At 42.6% G+C, this 26,346-nt stretch overlaps 2 protein-coding genes across 3 annotated transcripts; both read right to left on the minus strand.

Annotated features, from left to right (window-relative positions):
- Nucleotides 1–488: 488 nt before the first annotated feature.
- Nucleotides 489–3,348, minus strand: LOC311266098 (gap junction delta-4 protein-like). The gene is made up of 2 exons (XM_084368284.1): nt 2,933–3,348; nt 489–2,093 (listed from the first exon to the last, which is right to left on the minus strand). The coding sequence occupies exons 1-2, from the start codon at nt 2,985–2,987 to the stop codon at nt 979–981; spliced, it is 1,170 nt and encodes a 389-aa protein (XP_084224410.1). The 5' UTR covers nt 2,988–3,348; the 3' UTR covers nt 489–978.
- A 104-nt stretch (nt 3,349–3,452) lies between these two features.
- On the minus strand, nt 3,453–25,776 carry LOC311266610 (cyclin-Y-like). 2 transcript variants are annotated; one of them, XM_084369040.1, is made up of 11 exons: nt 25,237–25,776; nt 11,035–11,109; nt 9,793–9,810; nt 9,480–9,514; nt 9,017–9,111; nt 8,881–8,916; nt 8,133–8,190; nt 7,804–7,923; nt 7,062–7,228; nt 6,635–6,797; nt 3,453–5,778 (listed from the first exon to the last, which is right to left on the minus strand). In XM_084369040.1, the coding sequence occupies exons 1-11, from the start codon at nt 25,388–25,390 to the stop codon at nt 5,662–5,664; spliced, it is 1,038 nt and encodes a 345-aa protein (XP_084225166.1). In that variant the 5' UTR covers nt 25,391–25,776; the 3' UTR covers nt 3,453–5,661. The 2 variants fall into 2 exon arrangements, with proteins under 2 accessions (XP_084225166.1, XP_084225167.1); XM_084369041.1 differs by lacking the exon at nt 9,793–9,810.
- Nucleotides 25,777–26,346: the final 570 nt, after the last annotated feature.

Genomic DNA, 26,346 nt, shown 5'->3' on the forward strand with positions numbered 1-26,346 from the left:
CTTCAGATCCAGTCGGAACTGGGTCAAGTCATTATTATTTTTAGGCTTGCTCTGAGTTCTTGAACCTTCACACCTAAGACATTTTTGTTGGATACAGGATTTTAAGGTCAAATGCGACTGTGATCGTAAATCACTTCCTGTATCATATAGGTCAGATGGACGGGACTTTGCTTGCATTGTGAGTTAACGTTGAATGATGGCGGCGATGTGGTTGAAGGTTCTTATGTCATCCGAGCAGGGTCGGCTTAGATCAGGTCGTGGGGCGGTCATGTGAGAGGTCAGAGGTCAGGTCAGTGTGTCTGTTGTGGCTGCCAGCACTCGTGTCATGCAGACAACAGCTGAGCGCTGTAACTACAGCTTCATCAAGGTCAGCCTGTGTCTTTGTGAGTGGCTCATATAGAAACAGCTCAGGGTGTTAAACAAACATGCCGTGGACCGTAAAAAGAAAGTCAAACAATAAGAATCAGTGAAATTTAATGGATAAGATATATCTATGACAAAGAAAAGCATTCAGTCAGCGTGCATCAAGAAAGACTGCACAGAAACAAAACAAAAAAGATTCAGACGAGGTGCTGTAGCTGATTTTTGAATCATTGTTGAATGTGAACTGTCTTTTACTATAAATGACATTTTGAAGTCACTTGCATGTTCAGGTACTTTAATATCCTGTGTGTTGTAATAATTATAGGGCCCTGACTGTTTGCCAGTGTCGGGCCATCGGTGATTGTCTGGCCATGATGCTGTCGCCCTCATCGTTTACATCGATTTACACTAAAACAAGGAGCTAAAAGTGGATGTTTCTGGCTATCTTGTGGGTTCAATAGTCCTTTGATTCATTGTTAAAGAATATTCATTAGTGCAGATTCACCATTTAAAGCCAGTCTTCTGAATTCATGATTAATTGTTAGTTACAGCAACGTATCTGAGCCCTTTAAAGGAAGCTGCACAGCAGTTTTTGTCCGATGGCCACACTGTGGACTACACCCAGGCCCTCTTGTCTTGAGAGTCACTGCTGTCAGACTGATGGCCTGAGTTCGCCCCAGCTGCAGTGTGCTGGCCCAGCTTGTTGACCCCGATAGGTGTTGGTACTCTGGGGTTCAGTGGTACCCTGTCAGGACGAGGGGACAGTGGAGGTCTGTGGAGGACATAATGACCCGGTACCGGAGTGCTCATGGGAGTGGGCGACTGAGACACGTCCGCTTTAGCGTCTTTGCTTTCAGGCCTCCTGTCATGAGTGGATTCTCCAGTTTTTCCACCATCCATCTGTGCATGAGGAGGTTCATCATTTGGGACGACAGCAGCAGCATCTTTGAGACATGTCTTTGAGCTCAGGCTGTTTCTTCTGGTTGAAAGAACATCATTGTCTTCGGTCATAGTCGTCGTTGTGAACATACTGCTTTGTTCTCCTTTACTCATCTCCTCCATAAACATCTCCCTTTTCCTCCTCCATCTCACCATCGCCTTCATGGAGCTCACCAGGTCAACCAAACTCATCAGAATGGACAAGGACGCCACACCCAGCATGAAGTTGAGCATTAAGGTCTTCTCAGTTGGTCTGGAGATGTAGCATACGACCCCCGATGTGCAGAGAGCCTCGTGACAGAGGAAGCTCTTAGGCATGGACAGGCCGAAGAGAAAAAACTGTCCTGCACCGAAAACCACTTCTAGAAGGATTCGCAGAATTACAACCAGGAAGTAAGCGCAATAAAAGCGCGGTACTCCCGGCTCACGCTGGAGGTCGTGAAGAGGAGCTTTGTGGAGCGACAGCTCTCGCGAAGAGCTCGAGTTCTCGAGGCTGAAAGGTGAACCGCCTCGGCTCCTGTCGTAGTAGAAGCCACCAGAATAGCGATGCGACAAAACTTTATGAGCGACGTAGGTTGCGAACAGCACATGGGGAAGGCAGAGGAGGATAAGGTGGAAGAGCCAGAGACGGAAGACGGACACGGGAGCGAATACGTCGAAGCACACGTTGGAGCAGCCGGGCTGGATGGTGTTGCAGACGAAGCGTTCCTGCTCGTCACTGAAGAGGGTGAATCCAGCCAGCAGGAGGACCAGCAGACGTGTAACAAGCATCAACATCCACCAGGTTTTACCTGTAAAGGGGAAGAGATGATCAAGTTAGAATAGCTGGATGAAATTTAAAGGGTAACTCCAACAATTTTACCCATTAAAGTGTGTTTACAGGTGTTGGGGAGCACTGATATGTGGAAAAAAGTAGATAAAGGCTTTTGAGGCACGATAAATTGCCTCAAGTGATGTCACTGAGTTGCATTATGGGTAATGGAGGCACCAGGTTTTGAGAAGCAGTCCACTGATCTTGCATTGCATTCCTTTCACACTGTTCTTTCACCAGAGATATCACCCTTTTTTATTTCACACATCTTCTTCCTTTTTCAAAACCAGGTGCCTACATTACCCACAATGCAACTTAGCAACTGAGTGACATCACTGGAGGCAATTTATCAGATTACACGTAGCCTCCTTTAGAGTCACAAAAGGTTTCATACTATTTTGTTCACATACACAGCAGAACTCCCCGAGACCTGTAAACACACTATAATGTGTAAAATTGGTGGAGTGACCCTTTAAAATGATCCCAGTGAGATAACTGGTCTGTTGCAGCAGCTCATTGTAGATTACATGAAGAATAAAGTAAAAATAAGATAAAATAAAAAATAAAACAGCAGAACATCAAACAAGAAAATGAGATCATTTACAAAAAACATCAAAATAAAATCAATTACAAATATAAAACAGGTTCTAATAAAACTGCCCAAATATGAAGACGGAGTGAGATAAAAGAGATAAAATTCACTATACAACCAACAGTTACTTAAATACATTGTTCTTAATGCATTAGTACATTTACTATTTATTAACAGATGATCAATAATGATCATCGTTGGTTGCAACTACAAAATGAAACACTTACCAACAAAGGAGACATTGTGACTGATGGTGATGAAGAGTAGATCTGTCGCTCCCATCTTCCTCTGTGTTCAGCGTTAACCCTGATCCCATAAAGAAAACAGCCCCAAACTCTCAAGCTTCTTTTAAACCGACTTCAAAATCAGAGCGCAGGTCCTGAGCTGTCGTCTCCTTCAGCACTGTTTCAGAAGTGCAGCATCGACCCTCACAGCGTGCCACTAAACACAGTCACCTCTACTGTTTTCTTACCGCTTCCCACTCTCGTCTGCAGAGGCCAGGACCTGTGCACAGAGCTATTCTTACCAGGCCGCCATCAAAGCATTGTTGGGATGTCGAGGTACCGGTCAACCTTACTGGAAGCTGCAGAGCTCATAATAGACAATCATAAACTTAAGTCAGAGAACTCAATGACATTGAAGTCACATCACAAGATTATAAAGACATGAAGTCATAGCAGGCGTGAAACAAAACACTCGTCTTGTCATCGTCACCTGACAAAAAAATCTGCAAATCGCGTGTTAAAACACAGAATTATTAGACAAGAGTATTTTATTTCATTAAAAACACAAATCAACACATCCATAAATAATTCACGATGAAGTCTTTATACAAAGTTAATCTGCAAAATAATTATATTTTAGTGCTTTTAGTTTTCAGACAAATGAGGGGAAAAAACATGAAAACCTGATCAGTTGTTTTTCCAGTAGCAAATTAGATTTAAATTAAATGTACAATAGAAATACAAAAGAATCCGTTTGTCAGCAGTTTCAACACTTGGCTCAGCAGTCAGGGGGTCGTCCTCATAAAACGAACATCGTATTGATGAAGTGTGCTGAAATTATTACAATTTTCTTTCCATATTTGTCTTTTTTTTTACGTGTAAAGACTTTTAAAGGCAATGAAAGTTAACATTTGTGCTGAATGAACACACCTTTAGTGTCGTATTTCTATTCTTTCAGTAATCTGGACCAATCTGAATTTTGAGGGATTACACTACAGCTGTTCTCCACGGACAGATCGACAGACCACACAGGTGGTAGAGGTCGCAGATCGCTGGAAGATCACACTCCAACAATAAACCACCTGCTGAAAACAACACAGAAGACTCTTGTAGGATTGTTGATCTCATGAGGTCATGTATTTACGCTCACACCTGCATTTGTACAGCTTTCTCTGGACCAGACTACTTTCTGTAGTGAGTGTGCCCCTGTATTTTTCAGCTACTGGGCGTTTTAGACATTCGGGAGAGCTGTTTTAAAGCCTTTACTCAAGATATGACTACATGCATGGACGTACGTATTCCTTCAATCCAAGTTAAATCACTCAACATCAGTCAAACTGATCACAGCCCTGTGAAGAGGTGAGACTCCAAATGTAATGTAGATATAATGTATTGTTATCTAGCTGTATAATACTGAATAAATACATTTTATTTTTAAAAAAGCAGAGCTGTGTGTGCTTGTTAGACCAGTATATCCATCTGTTCGCTGTGATTATCCCATTGGTTTGAGGTTAAAGTTTGAGTTTTTACAGTAAAAGTATATTTTGATGCTGAATAACTAAAAACCCTCCGTCAAAATCATCACATCTCAATCCCAATAAATACCACTGCATGTTTTGTTTTGAATTTTGGGTGAACTGACCCTTTAAAATCACCACAACCTTGAAATGATGAGTTTTGTGCAATGCTCAGATGTACCACCAGATGTCACCAGAGACGTGTGCTCACCCTACTTAAAGCTTTCTAAACTTTTGAGTTAGCTCGTCAGTCACGTTAGGATGTTTCCAAAATGTGACGAGTGTTCAACCAGAACCTCTTGGCGTTATTTAATTTTAAACAGTCTGAGGAAATGTGGTGCTAATTGCTTGATTATGTCCATAATTAAGTTCCCAAAATAGGAACGTATCAGTGACGTCTCTGAGAATGTTTTTTATTCTTTCTGGGCTGCATCTGCAATGTGTCACTGGTCATATTTTGTGTTTCAGCCCTCACTATATTCAAACGTGGAGCATCGCATTAAATCCAAAGATTGAACCGGACTACCTGAGTATTGAGAGGTACGCTAGGAATACTGTAAACCTTTAAATATGAAGGTTTTCCAAAAGGGGAAAACTTGCTAACACTTGTTTATTACCCAAGACCTGTCAAAGTGAATAAATAACGGGTAGAAACTCCAGTGCTACGCTACTGTTTCTGTTTTTGATTCTGCGTCTTACTACGGGGTTGAGGCGGCTGCAGCTGCTCACACGAGTGCACATGGTCAACTGAAATAAATAACATGCTTCCTTGTGAAGCTGCAGCGCCGTCTCAAAGGCAGGTTTCTGTCAGGTTTTTCAAATTAAGCCAGACAGATTAATCTGGACTGAACCAGAACACTGAGTGCCGATACACTACGACGTGCTCACGATGTCCTTGGAAGTTTTCAAGGCTGTCTCGTCCAGGATTTTTCTTTATCGGTCCAAAGCCAGATCTATCTGAACAGATGATTTAACAACCAGAAACTCATTTCTGAGTTGAGGCACTCTGAAGGCATCGTGTTCACTTAGATACAGGAACTGTCTTGCCTCCAGTTTGAAGGTGTAAGGTCCAGAGGGTGATTCTGCTCAATCACTGCTCCACCAAGTTCTCCGTCTCCGTATCCAAACTGAAGTTTTTTAAAACAGAACCATGTTGTTCTGCTTCAATGTCTGCGGTCTGATGCCAGCGTTCAGTACATAGCAGATTAGTAGAGGTTAGGAGAGGATTGCAGGAACCCATCTGATCCCACACAGATTGTCCACGCTGGCTGAGCGCTTCCTCGCGGCTCTCCGTACGTCCTTGTACTTGTCATCACATAGCCTGGAAATAGCCTGAACAGAGGACACGGAAAGAGTTTTTAAGTGTTTCTCTGTGATGTGCAATCATTAAAGTAACTGCCTCGTCTGTTTGCATAAAGCACGCTTGGAATTAAACTTAGTCTCGGGTAGTAAAGACGCTCTTTGTAGAATTTCTTTGTAAATACAACATCTTTGAAATTTATGGCACACGAGAGTCATCATGTTTGTCTTGTTTGCACATCAAACGGAGACTGAGAAAAATTTTTTCCATGTTCTGTGCTTAATTAGTTCTGATTTGGGTTCTGTATTCGTTTCCATATTTACATCTGTTGACAACAACCTCTAGTGGCCGTAGTAAGTGTAACAGCAGCAAAGGAGGAAGTCATTTGACAGAGTACGCACAGGGAGGAGGTCAGGGTGGACAGTTGGACAGGACTTTTACCCAGGAGGCTGCTGTTAGTGTCCCATATAAAAACCAAAACTCAACGGTGAGTTATTTAAACTTACTTAAATAGTTAACCTTAGTCATATACATGACAAACCACTATGTTTTCCTAAACCCAACGCAGTAGCCTGAAAACTAACCAAAACTGTGACTGTACGACAAAAGGTCCAGTTTGCATTGTACACAGAAATATTCATGTGGTTTTGGAAATGGTCATATACTGAATATCTTTATGGGAGTCACTGACAACCGACCTGTTTACTTGTTTAGGTACGTATCTGTCTTTTTTGATACTTCCACTGGTGGTAAGGTAAGAAATCTTCAAATTCTACACAGTGGCTTCAGATGTTATTGCCGAATGGGAGGAAAAACGTAAAAAAAATAAAATAAAATGGAAGGAAAGGAAAAAGAAAAGCAACATTAAGACAGAGAGCTGAATCTCACCTCTAGTTTCTGGGCCTTGTCTCTGCTGAGCGGCTCCAGGGGGAAGCTGAGGTTGTTGGACTCTGAAAGCGATCGCAGGTCAAAGTAATACTTGGCGTAGACGCTGGACGGCACGTTGATGTTGAACTGCAGCAGCTCCAGAAACTGGCGCTCCAACTCGTTCCTGTCGAAGAGGTACGAGCTGAAGTTTCACTCACGAAATCAGGATTTTCTGCTTCCCCTGACTTCACTGCTGGCTTTCTGTAATAAATATCTGCCTCCTTGCATTAGTCCATGCTTTTACCCACTCCAGTGTCAACACTAGCCGGCCTTTCCTTAACACATTTGTTCTAACGTGTCCAGGGGTTAATACCAGTGACCCAAACCTAATCCTAACATGAATCTTAAATCCTCAACATCCCATTTCTTGATGCTAAAATAAACTCACATGTCCTCCACGGTGATATCCTTGAGGATCTGGCAGTAGTCGACGTTCCAGACGGCCTGGTCGTCCCAGACCTTGGAGGCCAGCAGGATAGCACCCAGAACGATCCTCTTCCAGTTGCCCGGACAGATGTCGATCTCTGCGTAGGTCAGGAGCCGCTCCAGGTAGACCTGCACAGCCACATGGATAAAGGAGACGTCTGTGACAACTGGGCACGAAAGGAGGGCGGTAAAAAAACGTTTTCAAAAGCCATGAGGAACATAATAGTGGAATCTTCACCATCATGACCTAATAAGTTCTCGGATGATCTAATCTGTCTGACTTATTTATTTTCATGCTCTGCTCGGTGATGTCAGGCGGTATACATTCATTCGTTCCCCGTATGACATCCTACATTTATAACTGGTGACTGAGATCCGCCTACGCACACTGACGACATGGTATTTGGGATGCACACTCTCATCACCAATTTACACACACATCCCTGGCTTGTCTCAACACATCAGGGTGCAATTTCCCCCACGGGCCTAAACACAAACTGTGTGTGTGTGTGTGAGGGCACAGTTTAAGGCACATCACACCTCCACTGGAAAGGTTTCTGAAGACACTTGGCAATGCTTTTTCTTTTGCTCGTGTGTTTTGTTTTGCATAAGAGAAGCAGCTCAGGATGTACATTTTGATATGAGCGTTTTATGTTATGATCCACAGGAGTCACAGGAGGATGGAGGAGGTTGAAAAATCTCACCAGTGTGACGATGGCGCACTCAGAAGTGAGTTGAGCGGCGCTGAACAAGGTCCTGACAAACCGGTAGATCTGCTTCTGCTCCGGGTCGTTTTGGTTGTAGTCCAACGGCACCTCTGATTTCTTGAAGAAGGGAGGAGAGGGAAGAGAAGAAAGAGGTGAAGAGATGAGGGGAGGAAGACGAAGGAAGAGAGGAAATAGGAAGGGTCAAAGAAAGGACATAAGTGGGGGGATTCAAAAGCACAGTAACTACACTGACATATTACAAAACGTCAAACGGGGACAAATTTAACAGCCGTGCACGATGTGAAGATAAACTGATGGAGTCTTACTGAAAGAGGGTGAAGCTTCTCATCAAATATATCCAGCAGCATTAATCCATCTGTGTCCCTGCCGTGAGAAGTAAACAGTTACATGGTTGATTAAAATCTTAATAAAAAAAACTCAATTTACTGCTTCTAGATGCTAAAATGGGTCACTGTAGTAGAAAACATGTCAGGATATTAATAGATATACATGAATGTAAATTAATGGATGTGAAAAATATTCTTATAGGCTGAAATTTGTGCATTATTTACTACAGATGATTACAGCATTATAGTGTTTGATTGCTGCTGAAAACATTACATTTATATTTTATTAATAGTACTTAAATCGTAGTTTCCTAATAATAAAAAATAAATTTAATTTCTGACATTTTTTTCAAAATTTTTTCATTTCATTTTCATTTTTTTATATTATTATGTTTCATGACAACATGTTTCGATCTCGTGTTTTACTTTTTAGTAGCGCAACCAAAATATTATAAACATTACAAATATTATCACATTCATAAAGACACACCACACAAGAGGAAACCCTGATATTGTTGAGAATCAAGCACATTTTTTGTGATATTTAAAAGAAAAACACAAAATTAAAACTATAAACATATACTGGGAAAATGCCATAAAATACTAAAATAAAAATAAAAATGTCATAACATATACCGTAACTCTACCCTGTAGTCTATCGTACTGTGCAAACAATCAAGATTTCAGATTACAGTTCAGGATCAACAGAAAATCCTGTTTGACCCACCTGTTTTTTATATGGTAGTAAATCGCCAGTGCTACACTGTCAAAGAGAAAAAATAACACACGTGTTATTATGTTTAAATAACAGATCTGTAGACGATAAATTAAATGTGACGGAGAGTTTTTCATCATGTTTTTACCATTTGATTGTGTATTTGAGGTTGGGCTGGCTGACTGTGTTGTCATCTAGGAAGATTGTGGAGCAGGAGCTGTATTTCCTCCTCGACGATCCATGCTGCACACACACACACACACACACACACACACACACACACACACACACACACACACACACACACACACATAGTGACTGTTATTAGAGAGAGCATGTTTTTTATCTGACCCACATAAAGCATGCCAGGCTGTCGTGCACAGAGGGAATGAGAATCAGGCAACACGCGAACTGAGGATGGTTTTTACATTTTCAGCTTCCTTTAAAAAACAGCATGTCGTCCATTAAGAAACAACAAAAAGACCTGCTGGTTGTGACTGAAGGCGATGAATTACTGGTTAATCTGAGCTTTAATGGGGCTATCTGAATAAGAAGTAACACTAAATGTGGTTTAAATTTGCGGAGAGCGATAGAAATAACTGCACACTTACATTATTGATGAAGAGGCTTTTCCTTTTATCTCTCACTGCAGAAAGAAGGAAGACAGGTCGGTCAGTACATTTCATTTCTTCTGCACTGACGGCAGCAAAACAACCAGCAGCTACCATCCAGAAAAACACACACGAGAAGCAAAACACAGCGAGGAGTAAACACACTTTAATATGTTAATGTTAACAGAGGGACAGAAGCTGGTCACACTTAAATAATGAGTTAGAAAAGCAGGAAGATTCAGAGCTTCACTGAAGAAACAAAAGTGCTGTTACACCACCAGAGGGAGACAACGTCACACTCAGGGCTACTCACCGGTCCTGTAGGGCACCTCTGGAAAAAAGAGGAACCAATAACAAACCTTATTCCAGTTGCAGCACAGTCACTGACTCTGATAAAGTGATGACAGTGGAGTACTTTGTGTAGTCGAGTGTCATATATGCAAAACACAGAGGGGCCAAAACTCTGATCGAGAGAACGTAAACTACAGTGAGCATCCTCGTCACCGAACATGGGAGGCCCGACGGGTGACGAGATAGATCTGAGGGACCGGTAGGTGACACCAAGAGACGAAAGAGGAAGACAGAAACATCTCCGCTACACAATCATCTTCATTTATCTGACTGTTCTCACGTGTTTGCTGTTTCCCAGGAAACTTTTTGACTCATTCAGACTTTAAAACTAGCCGGACATTAAACAGTTTGAGAAGAGAGAATCAGTTTTAGGTTGAACTGCTCACAGCTCATAGATATATAGAAACTGTGACGGACAGGGTGCAAGAAGTTACCAGCCACGAAGCGTGAAAAGGACAAGGCCAGTGTCATATGATGGTTTTTTTTGTTATATTATCAACAAACAACCCAAAAAGACAAAAACCAAAGCCAAATAAAACAATTTAAAATGTTTTTTTACTCAAATCTTGCACCTTTTTTTCAAGAAATGCAGCTCAAACTGCTTTAAATGAAGTTTTTGAACCACAGTGGAGCTCAGGTGATATCACCTGGCATCACTTGATGAAGAAGCCCGTGCAGGAAAAAGATTTAATACCAAATACGATGTGGTAAATCATCTACTATCTGCATGATGCTGTGGGTTTTAAATTGAACAGGAAATAGCATTTATCAGATGCAGTTTTCGTCTACTTGAACAAAGGCTGCATTGTCTTCCTGGTTGTTCCCCCCGGCCTCGAAGAAAACCCGATGGTCTCATGCTGTGTTGTTTATGGCTCTGAGAAAAAACATGTTAATATCTCCTCCGTCACAGTATGACTGATCCCCCCCCCCACAGGACGCTGGAGCTATCAGTCAGATGCCTTCTGGGCAACGGCATAAATTTGCAGACATCAGCTAGCCACAAAGAAGCTGCTCTGAGGCCGGATCTCTCATGTGTTTCGAAGAATTTTCTTTCCAGAGCCTCGTTATCTGGATCGCATTAATCAATACAATGCACGTCAAACTACAAGCAAATGTTTCTTCCTCAGACAGACTCACTCGGTGTCACTGATTTCAATATTTAAACTCGTAAATCAGTCAAACCGTGAGAAACACAGCTACTCACCGTCGTTCTGGGATTTGCTGAGGAATATGGTGCTGGCCCGCGGATGGTCCGACGGATTGTACTCCATATTCAGCTCTGTCGACACACAAAGGGGACAGCATGTGTACAATTTTTTTGAAACGGCAAACACACAGTTCTGCAGTCCACTTTAATGTTCCTTCAATGAAAGTACAGCAACAGCAATTGATTTCTGTGTTAGAGGGCAGAAAAAAATTATTTTACTGGCTCATCATCGCAACAAATGGCCATGTTACGTCTGCAGAGCGCTGATAGGTCAAACATACACACTCTATAACATTTTCAGCACGTCTCTGGTGATTGCAGCCTTGGTTGGTCAGTCAGTTAGTCGATTCAACACTTTAAAACCCTAAAACATGTGCTACTAGCGCCGATTCACGACCAATTACTTGCTAATGATAATCCCATCAGCCTCAGCCTCGGGTTTAATGCTACCACAAGGCTAGCTAATGTTACGATGACAACATACCTCCTAAACATCAGCATGTTAGCATGACCACCGTGAGTGTGTTTGCATTTCATGGCAGTTTTAATGTCCGTATTTGTAGATTATGTCACAGACATGGAGAACACACACAGCAGGTGAGGGGGAGTTCCTCTCTTTCACTTTTCTTTCACTTTCCATCCCTCCCTCTCTTTTCCCCCTCGAGCTTTCCCGCTCATTCAAAGGGGACGCAGGAAAATCACGTCATCGTATTTATTGATAATTATCAAAGCAGAACCACGTAAATCCACGTAAACAGAAAGGACAGGCCGGAGCCGAGCTGCAGCTGCCCGGGAACACAAACATGTGAGTGAGCAGCAGCAGCTCAGCAGCACACAACAAATTAAATAACAATAACAATAATGATTAATAAATGATGATTATTATTTGATTACCAAATGTTATTGAAATCAAGCTGTCTCTTTAAAGACTACCGCTCTCCGTGTGCTTCCCTTCACAGGACTACATGTTTATTTATTGTTCCTCTGCACTCACACACACATCCAGGCATGATTCATGCTCCCATCCAAAAGCTAATCTGGACCTCATCGTGGCCCGAGGCCATGAGCCGCTGACGCATCTGTGTGTGTGCATCTCATAAACCAGAGGAAGCACTCCAAATATGTGCCCTCATCGTACACGCCAAATGCTTTGTTGCCTTGTGTCCTTGTAGATAGCAGTAGCTACGTCGATAAGACGGATAACGGTGGATAAATATTAACTGAAAGGGACGACTGTCTCTCCTCTTAGAGTCGCCTTTTTCAAAGCCAGTGAAGCAAAACATGCTACAGTGTAAAACTGTGACGTCGTCCTACTCTAATTACACAAAGAAAATGTTTTTCCACTGAGATCTTTCTGATAAAAGCAGCATAATTATAACTGACAGGAGAGCATCCTCAGTATTTTGCCCTCTTAGCCTGAAATATGAAACCCAGTAGCCGCGCTCCATCAAGCGAGATACTTTCAAAGTGGTCGCTTTCGGTGAAATCAGCATTTAAAAATGCCCGGCATGCAGTCGGCACTGCCAAAAGTTCTGACTCCTACGATACGACTGCAGCAGACCCAGATTAAGATCCAGGGCGATTTGATTACAAACGAAGACGCTTGGAGAGCGGCGGAGCCGATCATCTGTCTCCCTGACAGCAGCTGCTGTGGGACCAACTGACTGAGGGGGGAATTAAAATAAAAATGTCACTGCTGTTATCTAACAGAAGCGTCTCGACGATCCTATCCAGAGTCGCTCGCTGTCTTTTTCAAACAGGCCTCTCTTTTTAACCACCGGACCACCCTGCAGGCTCCACTCAGCTGAATATGAATGGCTCTGCCTAGCAACAGGGACAACACTCACTCATTTTAATCATGATATCTCCAAACCTTTCAGTTTATAGTCTTCGAAACTTCCTGTGTGGTGTAAAGCCCTTGTGTCCGACAGCAGGAACATGTTTTATTTAATGTAAATATTAATCTAATACGGTGCTTACGTGGCACAGTGGACAGAGCGATGAATGAATAACGACACAGACGGCTGTGGGAACGATGGAAGCGATGGGTGTGACTGTGTGCACATGTAATCATATAACGTGTGTGTACTCATGTTATTATTAGGATGTGGCCCGGTGAGACTTTCCAAAGAAGCCTCTTTCTTAACAGAGGTAACCACTCGACAAACCTGCTGGTCATGATGATTGAAGCAAATACAAACTCTTTGTGCGCTTGCTGAACTCATTTGAACCCTAAGACTTAGTCCCCCCCCCCAGCAGATAACCCTCCAGAACCCCCGAACACATCGCCTCTTTTCACTATTTTCAGAAACACGTCTGATTAGTTCTGGCCTCAGCGGCCCCACCAGGCTGAATGGACTTGAGCTTGGATTAGACTTGTGTCGGTTGAGCACCTTACGCAACAGTAATCAGGAGTATCGCCGCGTCCGGCACGATTTCAACACTTGCACATATTAGATCTTAATGAGCTGGCGTGTCAGGTCAGTGACCCCCGCGGGAATGAGAGTTTTAACATAAAGGATTTGAAATGGACCAAGAAAGTAATTCCGGTCTATATTAGTAGAACTACTTTCATGGACCTTGCACGCTACTGCAACTGAAATTAGTAAATCTAGTGGATTTGTTTTATATCACTGTGCAGCTATAGATGTTTCTATGGTTACAGAAATGCTGAATGTGTGTTTTAGTGTCTGTACAGATTATGTTTAAGATAATACGAAGCATTGCTTCAATTCAAATGACGATACTTGGACAGGAGAAGAGAGAGATCCCTCATACTGTCCTTTTACTTGCACAATACATTTATTGGAGACCTGACCAATAGACCTGAGGGTCTACGGATCAAAACATTGTATCTCCAATTAAAGTTAAAAATGACGGTATGCAGGATCTCTCTCTTCTCTGTCTACAAGAAAACAAAGGTGTGCATGAGCCTTCGCAGCCAAGAATTATTTGTACTTGGTGTGGAGCTATGTGGTAAAGCAAAAAGAGCTGGCAACAAACAAGTTTTCAATCATCCCATCGAGAGTTATGTTTGATGATCGTGCCAACGGATATTTAAACACTGGGTTTGTGGTCACAAACTCTTCCACAAGCGGCCTGCCATCACGTTAGCCAAGCCTGTTGACACAATGCAGTATTTCTTCTTGTCTTTACATACTGATGCATGTGCTTTGTGGACAATGACATCCTTCAGGAAAAAAAACAGTCAGATGTCATTGCACAAACACTCACTTCCAGTCACTGTGGAGTCATTTCTGTCAGGTGCCGCTGACGTGTCAAATCTATGACGCAGGTGTCAAACAGAGTCTCGGGCTGCCAGTCAGCTTTTCCCTTCAGTCCACAACGAGCCAGTGAAGAAAAACATCAACAAATGTTTTCTCTCAACAGACTCGTTGACTCAATATTTTGGATTAATGCAAATCCACAATGATTGCCGTATGTAAGAAATGTGCCTTAAAAGACCTGAGTTTGCAGTATTACAGAAGGGTCACGCTGATGTCAGGTCCACAACCAGCCAAATATCAAACGTAAATAAAATTACTGGATTATTGAAATTAATCTACACTCATCTGCAGATCATGCAGCTGCTTCAGTATTGAATATAAATGCAAGTTAATGGGATTGTAGAAAGGAAAGAAACATTATGAATCATCACACTCATTTTAAATCCCCGCTTTGTTGTGTTTCCAAATGTTGTTTTCTGCATTTCATTATCACTTTTACTGATTACAATACATGTAAAACAATATTACAATAGAGGTACTTGTGTCTTACATGATCACGACTCGCTCTTGTGTTTGTAAGGCGTCAGACAAACAAACATGTTGCCACACATCCCCTGTGATTGACTGATAAAAGCATTTCTGTACAAATCTGATAGGAGCCGCCCTACTAGGCCTACCTACTGGAAATCCCAGAGTGCACAGCAGCTGGTGTCGAGTGTTGATATGTGATATTCGGCACCGCAAGTAAACTTTAACGAAGACTCGCGGTCAGCATCTGCACAGTGAAACGGGAGAAGCTCGGCTAACCTATCAGCTGGCAAGCCAACCTGTCTGCCTTACTGCTCTTACATAATGAATTAACAACAGGCGCACCCTGCTCTTAATGAACCAACCCACAATTGACCTATTGTCTTTCTAATATTGTACTTATTTGGTTCTCTTAAAAAAAAGAAAATGTCCCTGAATTTTCAATTTGTCACAATATTCCTTGTGCATGAACCAAATGACGATCGACAGGATCCCGAGCGTTTCCCCTCACTGTACATCGGTTACTTGTTTTGCTACACAGCTCACAGGCAGGCAGCAAACAGGGCTGCTGATGGACAAGTGTTGCCTGTTGGTTAGTTCTGTATCTGCTTCTTTAAAGCATCTTGCTGCGTCAGTGTCTCCCTAAATGTGGCAGCATCAGCAACACAGTGCCGCTATCTGTTACCACTGTCTGTTTGGTTTTGAGGATCAGTCCTGTCCTTTTTTCCCCAATTCTTAACATTTGTGTCTGACCATCAAATGGCTTTCAGGGCTTTGTGATACATTAGGATTAAGATATTGAAATGTACACTGTAAAGAACTAGGCTATAACAAGTCCAATATTTTTTTCAGATGTTCAAAGGGTCAGATATAACAGAAGACACAGGCCCAAAGACATTTCTCAAGTTCCCTACAAGACAAAATCTGTCATCTTTCTACTGAGTTTTATGCTTATTAGCTTAGCTCATTAGGCCACACAGCTCCACACACAGTCTACGTTTGAACTGTAAAACATAAACTGTAGCTACGGTTTAATCTCACAGCTCTCAAATATAAAAGCCATTTTCTGAAGCTCAAAGAAGTCGAGCTGAGCTGCAAACCAAAAATGGCAGAGAGGCTAACGGCTAGCTGCGGCTACTGAAGACAATGTACCTCTTAGCATCTAAAAGCCAGATATCTAAGATAAAGGGAGAAAAATATTGGACTCAAACAGGACCTAAAGTGCTCTGTGTAGCTAACTAGTCACAAATAAATAAAACAATTGTTGTTGCAATTTCTTTTTTTACTTATGGGTCTTTTCTATATTGTAGCCTCGGCTTCACCTTCTGGGATTATTTCCATCTCGAGAGCAGCTCTGCCTCTGAAAACTGTTTGAGTTACATCCACAATGTGCTCCGACATGAATGTGGTCCCAGTGTTATTGTTGGAGTCCGTGGTAGCATGAACCCTGCTTCGCTCCCATGAAGTCAATGAACATGTTCACTGTTCAGTCATGCTTATTAATCTTTGCAGTGTATCAGAACTAGGCCGGATGATATGAGCTGAACTGAATGAGGACTGAACACACTGTCGCATGTGCCCTCATGACGATGAACATCAATATAAGCAGGTGAATGATATTTATTTCTCATGTTAGTGGACTCTGATATGTTATCCAGATTAATTACAGAATGGCCAGATAAATAATCTAGAGGATTCAGACGATTTACTTATTGATTATTGTAATATGAACACATTTAGGTCAGTGAGAGATTAATAATGTCCCTTTTTAAAAAATCAGGTTGATCGTTTTAAAGCTCCTGCTATCATGTTGCACATTTGTTCCATCTACATTATCATGTCACCCATCAAACAGCAGGAGGATGTTATCCTAACCCCCCTTATACTGTTTCAACACACACATACAAGGACCATAAGACCTGAGCGGTAACAGAGCGAGCTTAAACAAATACAACTGACCTGCACATACATGCAGTTCCCTGGGAAAGCGGATCTCACACACACACACACACACACACACACACACAATTATCCTCTCACTTTGTACCAAGTGTACCACCGACCGTGTCTATGCAAACTGTTCATTGGCTGCTACGAGATTGGTCGAGGTAGTAGTATGTTTACTGATAGCCTAATGCGTACGTTATGTTTTGTCAAAGACGTCCATGTACTGTGTTGCAGAGATATCTATTGAAGTTAGCATGCTAACCAGCTAGCCCCTATCTATTTTGTATGGCAGAGCCAGCTAATACGGCCGCTAGCTGCACAGTTATCTGAGCTTACGTTGGCTACAGTTAATAGTTACTCTGGTGATATAAGATTAGATAATCCTTTATTGATCCCCAGAGGGTTGATCCAAGTGCTGCAGCAGCGACATTGCAACATGCTGCCCCCTATTGGTTTGGAGTATGTATTCGACAGGTAGCCGTTACTTACATACTGCACCTTTAAACTTCCTTTCCTATGAATACATGTACTGAAAAACGACGTGTTCACCCGGCTTGTAATCCTGGTCGGCTCAGATGACGCAAATCAGCTGTGCCTGCTGAAAGTGTCTTTTGTAATGAGACCTGACGCTGTCCTGTAAGATGTCGTCCTTCTTCATGTAAATCAGATTGTCTTTCAAGTGTTTTCTGCCTCGACGGCTCAAAGCCGACGTGCTTCTCTGATGTGATAATTAGTGAGATGAGGTGGTCTCCGTGCGGACCAGCGACTAAATTACCCTCCCATTACTAGTCAATAAATCAAACCGGGACCCTCCCCTGTGAATATCCCGACCCTGAAAGGAATAATTCACCATCAACAAAGGGAGAGGAAGAAATAGGAGGTCTCTATTTGCTGCTTTCTGGCCATCGATTTGGGGTTTTTTCACAATATTTCCAACTGTAACCTTTAATAGAGCTGTTTCCACTTCACCAGCATGGTGAGCTGCGCCAGTCATCTGCCCCTGGTGAAACACATGGTTGCTGCCGCTGCTGCTGTAAAAATAGTACTGCGGCCTGATGTGGCTTATACAGTGGAAAGAATCAGCTGTGTTGTGCTACTTCAGCAAAACTGTTTTATATACTTTATCCCCCCGGACCAAACTTTAAGATTGCTGTCATGGCCGAGAAACCACACCGCTGGAAAACAGCACTGTGATTAGATCTTCATTTGAGGGCAGTTATTTCAGGGGAAAATATGTTTGTTTTTCGAAGGTAGGAAAGCAATTCTTCATTTGTTTCCATCTCTTTATGTGCTGGCTGTTCTGGAAAAGAGCTTAATGACATACCTAGCTTTCTAAAAGCATGAAAATACTTTCCGTTTCTCACTTATTGCATCTGTGTTTTTCAGTTTGCTGACATGTAACACACCTCGTGCTGTGGTCTTGATGAAAAGGATCATCACGCAGGACCAAACACGTTGTTTGTTGCACCGGTTCTGACCAAGATAATGAGCAGCTTGGCATTTTTATGTTTCTGCAAACCACAAATACTTCCCATATTCACATTTCTACACTACATGTCGTATCATGCTCACATTACATGTACATGAGCTGACTTTCATTTCAGGAGGCAGTGTGACAACTGGGGTGAGACGACTGCCGAGCAACAGACCACGGGTCGAGACGTCGGGTCCTTTTTTCAGCCATGTTGGTTGAATCAAAAAAATTTATATTTTTCAGGAGCCAGATTAACATTTCAAGCCGTGCTTTGTGGCGACAAAACCTGGTGTTTTAAGGCAAAACATGATAATTTCCAAACCCTTACCATGTGTTTTTTGTGCATTAACCTAAATAGGCCACACTGCAGCAGCACTGTCACAACATAAAGTTAAAAATCAAACCTAAAGAAACATAAAGTTTCAACATATGCATGGTTTGCAGAAATTATCTCTTCTCTCCTCTGACTAGTGCAACAGCTCAGCTCATCACCCCTCATCGTTTCATCATGTCCCCTGCACTGTAATTGCAAAGCAGTCCTAACCTCTCTTATCATTTCAACCTTGCATTTCCTGACCTGCCTACCTGTGTGTTTTCCCGCTCTATCCCATCACCTGATTGGTCACATGTCTACACACCTGCTCCCTATGAGACGCTGGTGCGGGTTTATATTCTCCCCCAACGTCGATGTTGCCCTGAGTTGCTGTAATTTATTTTTCCTATTTCTGAATAATGCCCGCCTTCCTTGTCACCTAATTTGTTCTGCCTAAATTCTGCCTAAAAGCCTATTGTTGACTCTTAACCAGAAATAGACTAAATAAAAGGCTGTTGTATCCTCGACTGCCTCGCCTGTCAACTCTGCTTGTGAGGCCTGAACACACTGCCTTTCCTGGGACTCGACTGCAGCGATTTCAAGGCTTTTAACAGCAAATCAGTAAAATTATCTAAATTTATTGCAACAAAATAGATCCCAGACATTACAAGTCACAGACAACCTACTTAGGAATAAGGGTTGAAAGGTAAAAAGCCAGATAAGATGCAGCTATCTGAGATTTCTAAGTGACGGACTGCTGAGGACAAAGTGTATGAACGCAGTGGTTGATAACTACGAGTTATCAGCCTTAAATTCCCACGGTTTGCTGCACGGCTCTACAAAGATGAAAGATAAAGAAGAAATGTTAAAGGACTTTAAGTACAAACAGGCCAAGAAAGCCAAGAGTCCCTGCATCATATACCTCGTGGGCCATTTTGGAGCAAAACAAGCCAACGTCCAGCAACTATCACAACACAAAGTTCACCAAACCAACACCACACCACACACTGCACCTAAAAAGAGCATCAGCTGATGTGCGATGCCTCAGGGAAACAACAGTCATCTTAAGAGAGAGAAACACAGCAGGCTTTGTCAAAGAAAAGGCAGATCATATGACGTCTTTGTCTCTCTGTCTCGCTCACACCATCCATCTTCCACCTCCAGGGTGGGAAGTCAGCTGCGTTGGTGTCTCTCTATATACAGCATCTCTCCTCTGCTGCAGCACGCCGCACATGTCAACTTGTCAGCATTTAAAATTACATTTCAAAAGTTCCCAGAACCTCTGTGTTCACCCATAGATAAAACACAGTGACCGACTCTCTGAACTCCTATGAAGAGGCTTTGTCTTTATCTCGTATTAACACAGTGCCCCAATATTTGTTGCAGGAGGCATTAGTCTAACAGTAACAGAAATGTTATCACATAAAACAGGATGCTTATCTCTATAAGACGCTCACGAAGGCACTTAACCTCCAACAGCTCCAAAGGATGATTACACATGCTGACAAAATCTCCAAAAAAAAAAATATGAGCCCAGCTAAGCAGAAAAAAAACCGTCATTCTCCCAAATTAATCTCTTTTCTGAAACTCTATCCAGCAGTTCAGCCCTGGACGGGCTTCAGGGCCCCGGGGTCAGTGAAATGATGGTGTTATGTAGTGACGCGATTATCTAGTTCTTAAAAACAGAGGGTGCTGGGACGTCATTTCAGGACACAGAGTCTAAAATCCCCCCCAAAGTGACATAATAGTCTACACTGAGAGATACACAACTGTCTGCTGTCAAGGCATGATGGGAAAACATTCATCAAGGTGCAGCTTTACTGATACTGAAACTCTACTGATACTGTTTTCCATGCATGAATAACTCATTCTGATATAATACAGCACACATGTTAGTCAATGCCAGCGGCCAAGCTTTGGTTAAATATACATGTTGTAATCAATTACTTTAATATCAAGCGCCAAAATGCACCTTTTCTGATGATATTTCCAGAAAAGGAAAATCTACAATCTCTCCAGGTTTTACCATGACTCACTGGATCCTGTAATGCTTTTTTATGTGTGACAGCTTGTCCAAACAAGAAATAATAAATCACCTGCTAAGCAGCTTGTAAGACTCGGCTCAAAAGTGAGGCAGCACTTCCAGAACTGCACATCCTCTCCTGGTGTTCACATCTCTGCAGGCAAACTGTGACTCTGTGCTCTTATTAAAGGTGCATCCTGAAAGCATGATAATCACTATCATAAGTAAAATATGACAAAAACTGAATTATTTCAATTACATTTTCTCAACATTAATAACAAAGCGCAGGCATCAGTCTAGACTCAATAGTTTTGGCTGACGATGCTTTACTGTTGATCTAATCATTTTTTACGTTTTTAGCAGAAAATGATGTCACAGTGCATTTACCCTCTGGACCCTTTGGATATCAAATGTCATAACTTCCTAAGTTTTATCCTATCAGACCTTTGTGTAAAATGTGATCGTAATTATCTATGAATTATTGAGTTGTGGCAAAAACAGGCCACCAAATGTCATTGAGGACATTTGTACCAAATTTGAAGAGATTCCCTCAATGCGATCTTGAGATACGGCTTTCACAAGAACGAGACGCCATTAGAACACAGTGACCTTGACCTTTGACCCTTTGCCACCAAAATGTAATCACTTCATCTTTGAGTCCAACTGAACACTTGTACCAAATCTGGAGAAATTCCCTCGTGTCGTTGTTGAGATATCACATTCACAAGAGTGGGACGTACGTGCCGACGGGCGCCGCCTCGGAGGCGTTATCACCTCGTGTGTTCACTACACTCCTGCCGTGGCGCCGGTCGACCTCTCTGTGGACGTCTCACATTCAAACTGTACTGCATCAAAGTTGACTTACAACTCGTGAACTTTTTTTTTATTGCGCAGTAGCTAGCTCATTCAATTAGGAACAGATGATGTCTTTGAAAGCACCGTCACACTCTAAATTGAGGCGTTAATTCTTGGCGATCGTCGGTCCCTGGTGGCTTCTCCTATCTGCTCTGACACAGGCTCACAGCTGCCTCTCTGGGCTTTTCTTTTTTTTGGGGGGGGGGGTCGAAGACTTTTTCTGATGCTGCATGATCATAATGAAGCCTCGCTAATCTCCATCATACTGTCTGTGAACTCATAATAGAGCCAACACATTAGACACGCTCCGCTTTCAATCAGTGCGCCCGCTGAGACAGACGGCGCCTCGGCACAAGTCGTCTTTATCCCTGTCAAGAAGCGTCGGTCGACTGTCAGTCATCTGTCTTTGAACCGTCTTCGTGTCACTTTTTCCCACTCTGTCAGGAGAGCATCTGGCTCCACACTCAAAGGTAATGATCCAACACATTTATATATATATATATATATATCTGAAAACATTTCTACTTTGCTATTATATGTTGTCAATGGTATCACACCAGCCTCTCCAGGTATGCTGGAGCCATAACAATATAAACACTCACTTTAACACGAAGCACTCCAGTTAATAGCAATCACAAATGGCATACATTATGTAAGTGGCATACACTCCTCAGGTTTACAAGGGGAAGTTACATCACTGCTCAGTAGAAAGCAGGTCTACCGCCATGCTGACAGCGCTGTTAAAGGGAACCACTCACTTGAGCAGCAACAGCCACGATGCCTAATAGTCTTTATTCATCTGCACTGACGGACGGCAAGACTGCGTCCAACGATTAATACGTTTGTAGAGTTTTGTTCCAAAAAGCCATCTAGACCCATCCAACCTTCTGTTTTGAGATGATTTCCTGTGACTGGGCACCAATCTGCAGTGTTTCCCACACGTATATTTCACTTGGGCTGTCAGCCCGGGTGTATTAACGGCCGCCTAAGTATATTTGGCGACCCATTTTAGCATTTTATCATCGATTGATTTTATCCGTCTGAGAGAAACACACCATCCGTGATCGATTAACCAGCTGATAATCTGCCCTCGCCCTTTCCGCCAGTGTGTTGCAATTGACCAGCGGCTCGCTTAGCATTTTAAAAGTATTTATGATGGGTTGTATAGTTTGTTTGCGTAGCACTAGCAAGTGTCCGGTCGAGGAAAAGTGTAGTGCAGTTTGTGTACAATTGAAGCTACAATGCTACGAGCCAAGCTGCTTCTCACCTGCTGAGTACAGTGAAAGGGGTCAGCCACGGACCCAGTTTCACTTGAGGTGTACTGACCTTTACGTTGGACCAACTATTCTTATTTGAGTGACAAGCTGAGATCAGGAGAGGCAGACAGGATGAGTCAACGACAGTTAGCATTTCACCACAACTTCAATGGTGGACATTAAGAACAGGTACAAACACTTTAACCTTTTACCTGTGATCGGACAACAGCCTGATGTTTGACCTCAGCTGTTTTTATGGCGACTTTACAGGCAGTCGGACCATCTCCATCCTTAATTGTGGCGACCAAAACAGGTATTTTATAGCCAAACCATGATTTTTCCAAACCCTAACCAAGTTTTTTTTTGTTTCTACACCTATACAGAGCATAAGCGCAGCATTGTGACAGGAGAGAAGTAGAAATTTCAACCCAAACACAACAACCTAGTCAGTTTCAGGCACAACAAACCCTTAAAAAAGTTACTGGCTTCACTAAATATGCTTGGTTTGAGCGGTCATTTACAGTTTTGAATCAGTGCCGTCATGCTGTCACACAACTACAGCAGAATAAATAGATCAGAAGATGTCTTTCCAGTTCTTTTCACCCAAGAAAGATATTTATAATTATATCAGTGACGCTTTATTTATACACCAGCCTTTCTTAAGACTGATACTGATGGTGGCAACACAGAGATCAGCCGGCCTGGCGTGATAACTCCTTAACACCAGGAGCAACCGTCCATTAGAGGCTACGATAGATGTTGTCGAGTGTTACCAGCGACCTCCACTCAAGACGAGATCTGAAAATGAAATGCGTGTACAGTATATATCGATTCTGCTACAGCCCATTAATTATTGACCCGATATGAAGGCAGACCTTCTGATGGTGTATTATGCAAAAGCAAAATTTAAAACCCTGCCGGCCTGTGAGGGAGTCTGACGGGTCTTCTTCTACAGTTTCTGAGAAAATCCATTTATACGTAATGGTCGGCTGCTGGCTGGAAATAGGCAACCCATTTAGTAGACACTTTCCAGTGTGAATGGGTCAATTGTAATGCATATTAGCATGTGTCAGTGGAGGGGGCTGCGTTCCATAGTTGCAGTTTCTTTCATGCACAGGCCGAAAACAAAGAGCAGCACAAAGGAGTCTGCCCTCATGAACAGGATGTTGTCCGCGGCTCCATATCTCTCTCTGCAAGGACACATGGGAGTTCAAAAAACGCACACATGACTCCTGCATGTGCACTGATGGCTGACATAATGTATTTCTGCCACTCGCTCAATATCACAGAGAGACGAGCGTGAACAAGAGGCAGCAGACGTTTCTTACAGGATGTGAGAGAGGTGGCGAGGTCAGGAGTCATCATCCAAGATTCAACCGTTCGACGACTCGTGTCTTATTTTGAAGGCTATTAGAAGTTTATTATAGCCTACAGTGTCACCAGTCTATAACATGCTGGATATGTTTATTTTTTATATTTTCAGAGGGCTAAACCGTGTGTTTACTGTTCAATACTGTGTTCAACTTTAGAGCCCGACTCATATATCGGTTAGTCGATATTTTCAGCCAGTATTGACCTGTATGTCTACATCGCCCAGCCCGGTCACCAGGATAAAATGTAGCAGTTAATGTTTCGGCAAACCACAGAAACGTCACATATACGTCTCACAAGCTATGTACCTTGTTGTACAAAACGAGTCATATCACAACGGCATTACATGTTTATTACCTCATTTTCATATCAGAAGACGGAGGGTACGGTGGTGGAAAGCCGCCAACTGCAATCTATAAGCGTGAATCCACTGGATATTTTTGATTAAGGACCAACACCAGCCATGTTTGTGACCATCAGCAGTGTTTGTGGCATCCAAAAACAGGAATTTTAACTCAAACCATGATGTTTTTCTAACCCTAACGGGTGGTTATTGTGCCTAAACCTTACCACAGCAAAAGCATTGTGGCAGGAGAAAAATAGAAACCGAACCTAATGAAAGTTTTAACTCGGATGTGGTTTTCCAGAAACATACTTTACCAACATTTATTCCAGTGAATGGTTTGGTATAGATATAAAAAGATACTTGATGTTTATTGGACAATTAAGTTTATAGTTAAACTGTAACACATCCTTCACAACACATTTGACAACCACATGTGAGGTATCATTGCAAAAAAACTGTGTGTAAATCTATATATTCTGTGTCAGGCTGTATTGTTTTTATTGACTTATGGCGCTTTTATGAAAGTGCTCTGATTATTTGTCATGTTTTGGTGAGTTTACTCTATTTTAATCTATTATAAGTTACAATATTTGGTATTTAGGAACCATTCAGCATCACTAGCACTCCTACTTATAGTGTATCCTTCTGTTTATGATGATATTAATCTTCTGACTTGCAGTGGCCTCTCTCTGTGGCTCAGTTAGGCACTACTTTACTGTTGGGTTGTGATCTATCTGTATTATTCCTCCTATCAGCTCTGAAAACACCTCCAAAACCACTTCCATCACTTTGCTTTCCTCTTACTATCCCTCCTGTCTCATGCCATGGTGAAAGCCTGAACACTGATCATGTTTTTTACCGTCGACGTTCTCCCTGTCGCTGATGTGCTGCAGGTTGCATCCCGTCTCCTCCCTGCTCAGATCCGACTCCTGGTGGTACGACTCCAGCCTGGAGTGAGCATTTCTGCGGAGCTTGGGGCTGGCGGACACGCAGCAAGAGGTGGTGCTCCCCATCTTTGGACACCCGGAGGCAGGAGGTGGGTGTTAGCGATTCCTTTTTCCTCAGAACGATGGGTCACCAACCCCACCGAGGCGAGCCGGTCACCGCCGATCACCAGAGCGCACAGGGTGCATCCGTGCAGCAGCGCCCCTGGATGCTTGTCAGTCGTCGAGGCTGTCACAAGAGGATGAATATGTCACTTCCACCGGCAGAAGCTGATGTATGGACCGGGCCGATCTGGCACCGCCGCTATCCCAGGCATGGTACAGCGGGACGCATTCCCGCTCCGGGAGGCAGAGATGTGCGGCTTCGGGGCGCACGGTGCGTGAGGAGCGGTGTTGTGGCTGCTGGCTGTCGGGACGATAGACCGATAGGGAGGGCTGCAAATCCCGGGAAAAGGTTCCGGTTCAAGTGGGTGGTTACAAAAAGACAGAGCAGAGCGGATAGAGGAGGTGTCAGAGCTGGTTTATGAATCAGTCTGCTGCTGATAAGGCTGATGATCTATTTTTTATTATAGGCTTTCTATTCTGTCATTAGAGGACAACATGCAGTCTGTCATGTTAATAATTTATTCTATCCAACGTCTGAACCAAATTTAAATACAATGTGTAGGTTATTTGTCCTCAGGGTCTGTTTTATATTCAGGATCAGGTTAAAGGAAGAGGTTTTTATTGAGTTATTTGGGGGATTTTGCCAAAAATATGTGATTAAAGTTTATTTATTTATTTTTTTAAAGTGCCTCAAGAGATGCTGAAGGGGTGAAATAATCTCACTGGTCAGTTTTCAGTGGTGGGGACGATAAATCCTCGAGATGGCAGAAGGCCACAACTCCAGTTTCTTCAGTTATGACTTTTTGTAGGTTTTTAGGAGTCACAGTTTTGTTTTATGTGATTATTTGGCCTCTCACCTGCCTCACTTAGACAGCTGTATTATGGTGGCCCAAAGCTGCAAACGTTCAAAACATTTTTAG

Source organism: Pagrus pagrus (assembly GCF_965226575.1).
Source record: "Pagrus pagrus genome assembly, chromosome: 12".
In the NCBI taxonomy this organism is placed as follows: domain Eukaryota; kingdom Metazoa; phylum Chordata; class Actinopteri; order Spariformes; family Sparidae; genus Pagrus; species Pagrus pagrus.

What these genes read in the sequence shown, in the direction of transcription:
- LOC311266098 (XM_084368284.1), bottom strand. Translation starts at nt 2,987, where the DNA reads ATGGGAGCGACAGATCTACTCTTCATCACCATCAGTCACAATGTCTCC. An exon ending in TCACAATGTCTCCTTTGTTG is followed by an intron (nt 2,094 to 2,932) that starts GTAAGTGTTTCA and finishes TCCCCTTTACAG; the next exon opens with GTAAAACCTGGTGGATGTTG.
- LOC311266610 (XM_084369040.1), bottom strand. Translation starts at nt 25,390, where the DNA reads ATGGGGAGCACCACCTCTTGCTGCGTGTCCGCCAGCCCCAAGCTCCGC. An exon ending in AGTGCGCCATCGTCACACTG is followed by an intron (nt 7,229 to 7,803) that starts GTGAGATTTTTC and finishes GTGGCTGTGCAG; the next exon opens with GTCTACCTGGAGCGGCTCCT. An exon ending in ACAAGGCCCAGAAACTAGAG is followed by an intron (nt 5,779 to 6,634) that starts GTGAGATTCAGC and finishes TCCTCTGTTCAG; the next exon opens with GCTATTTCCAGGCTATGTGA.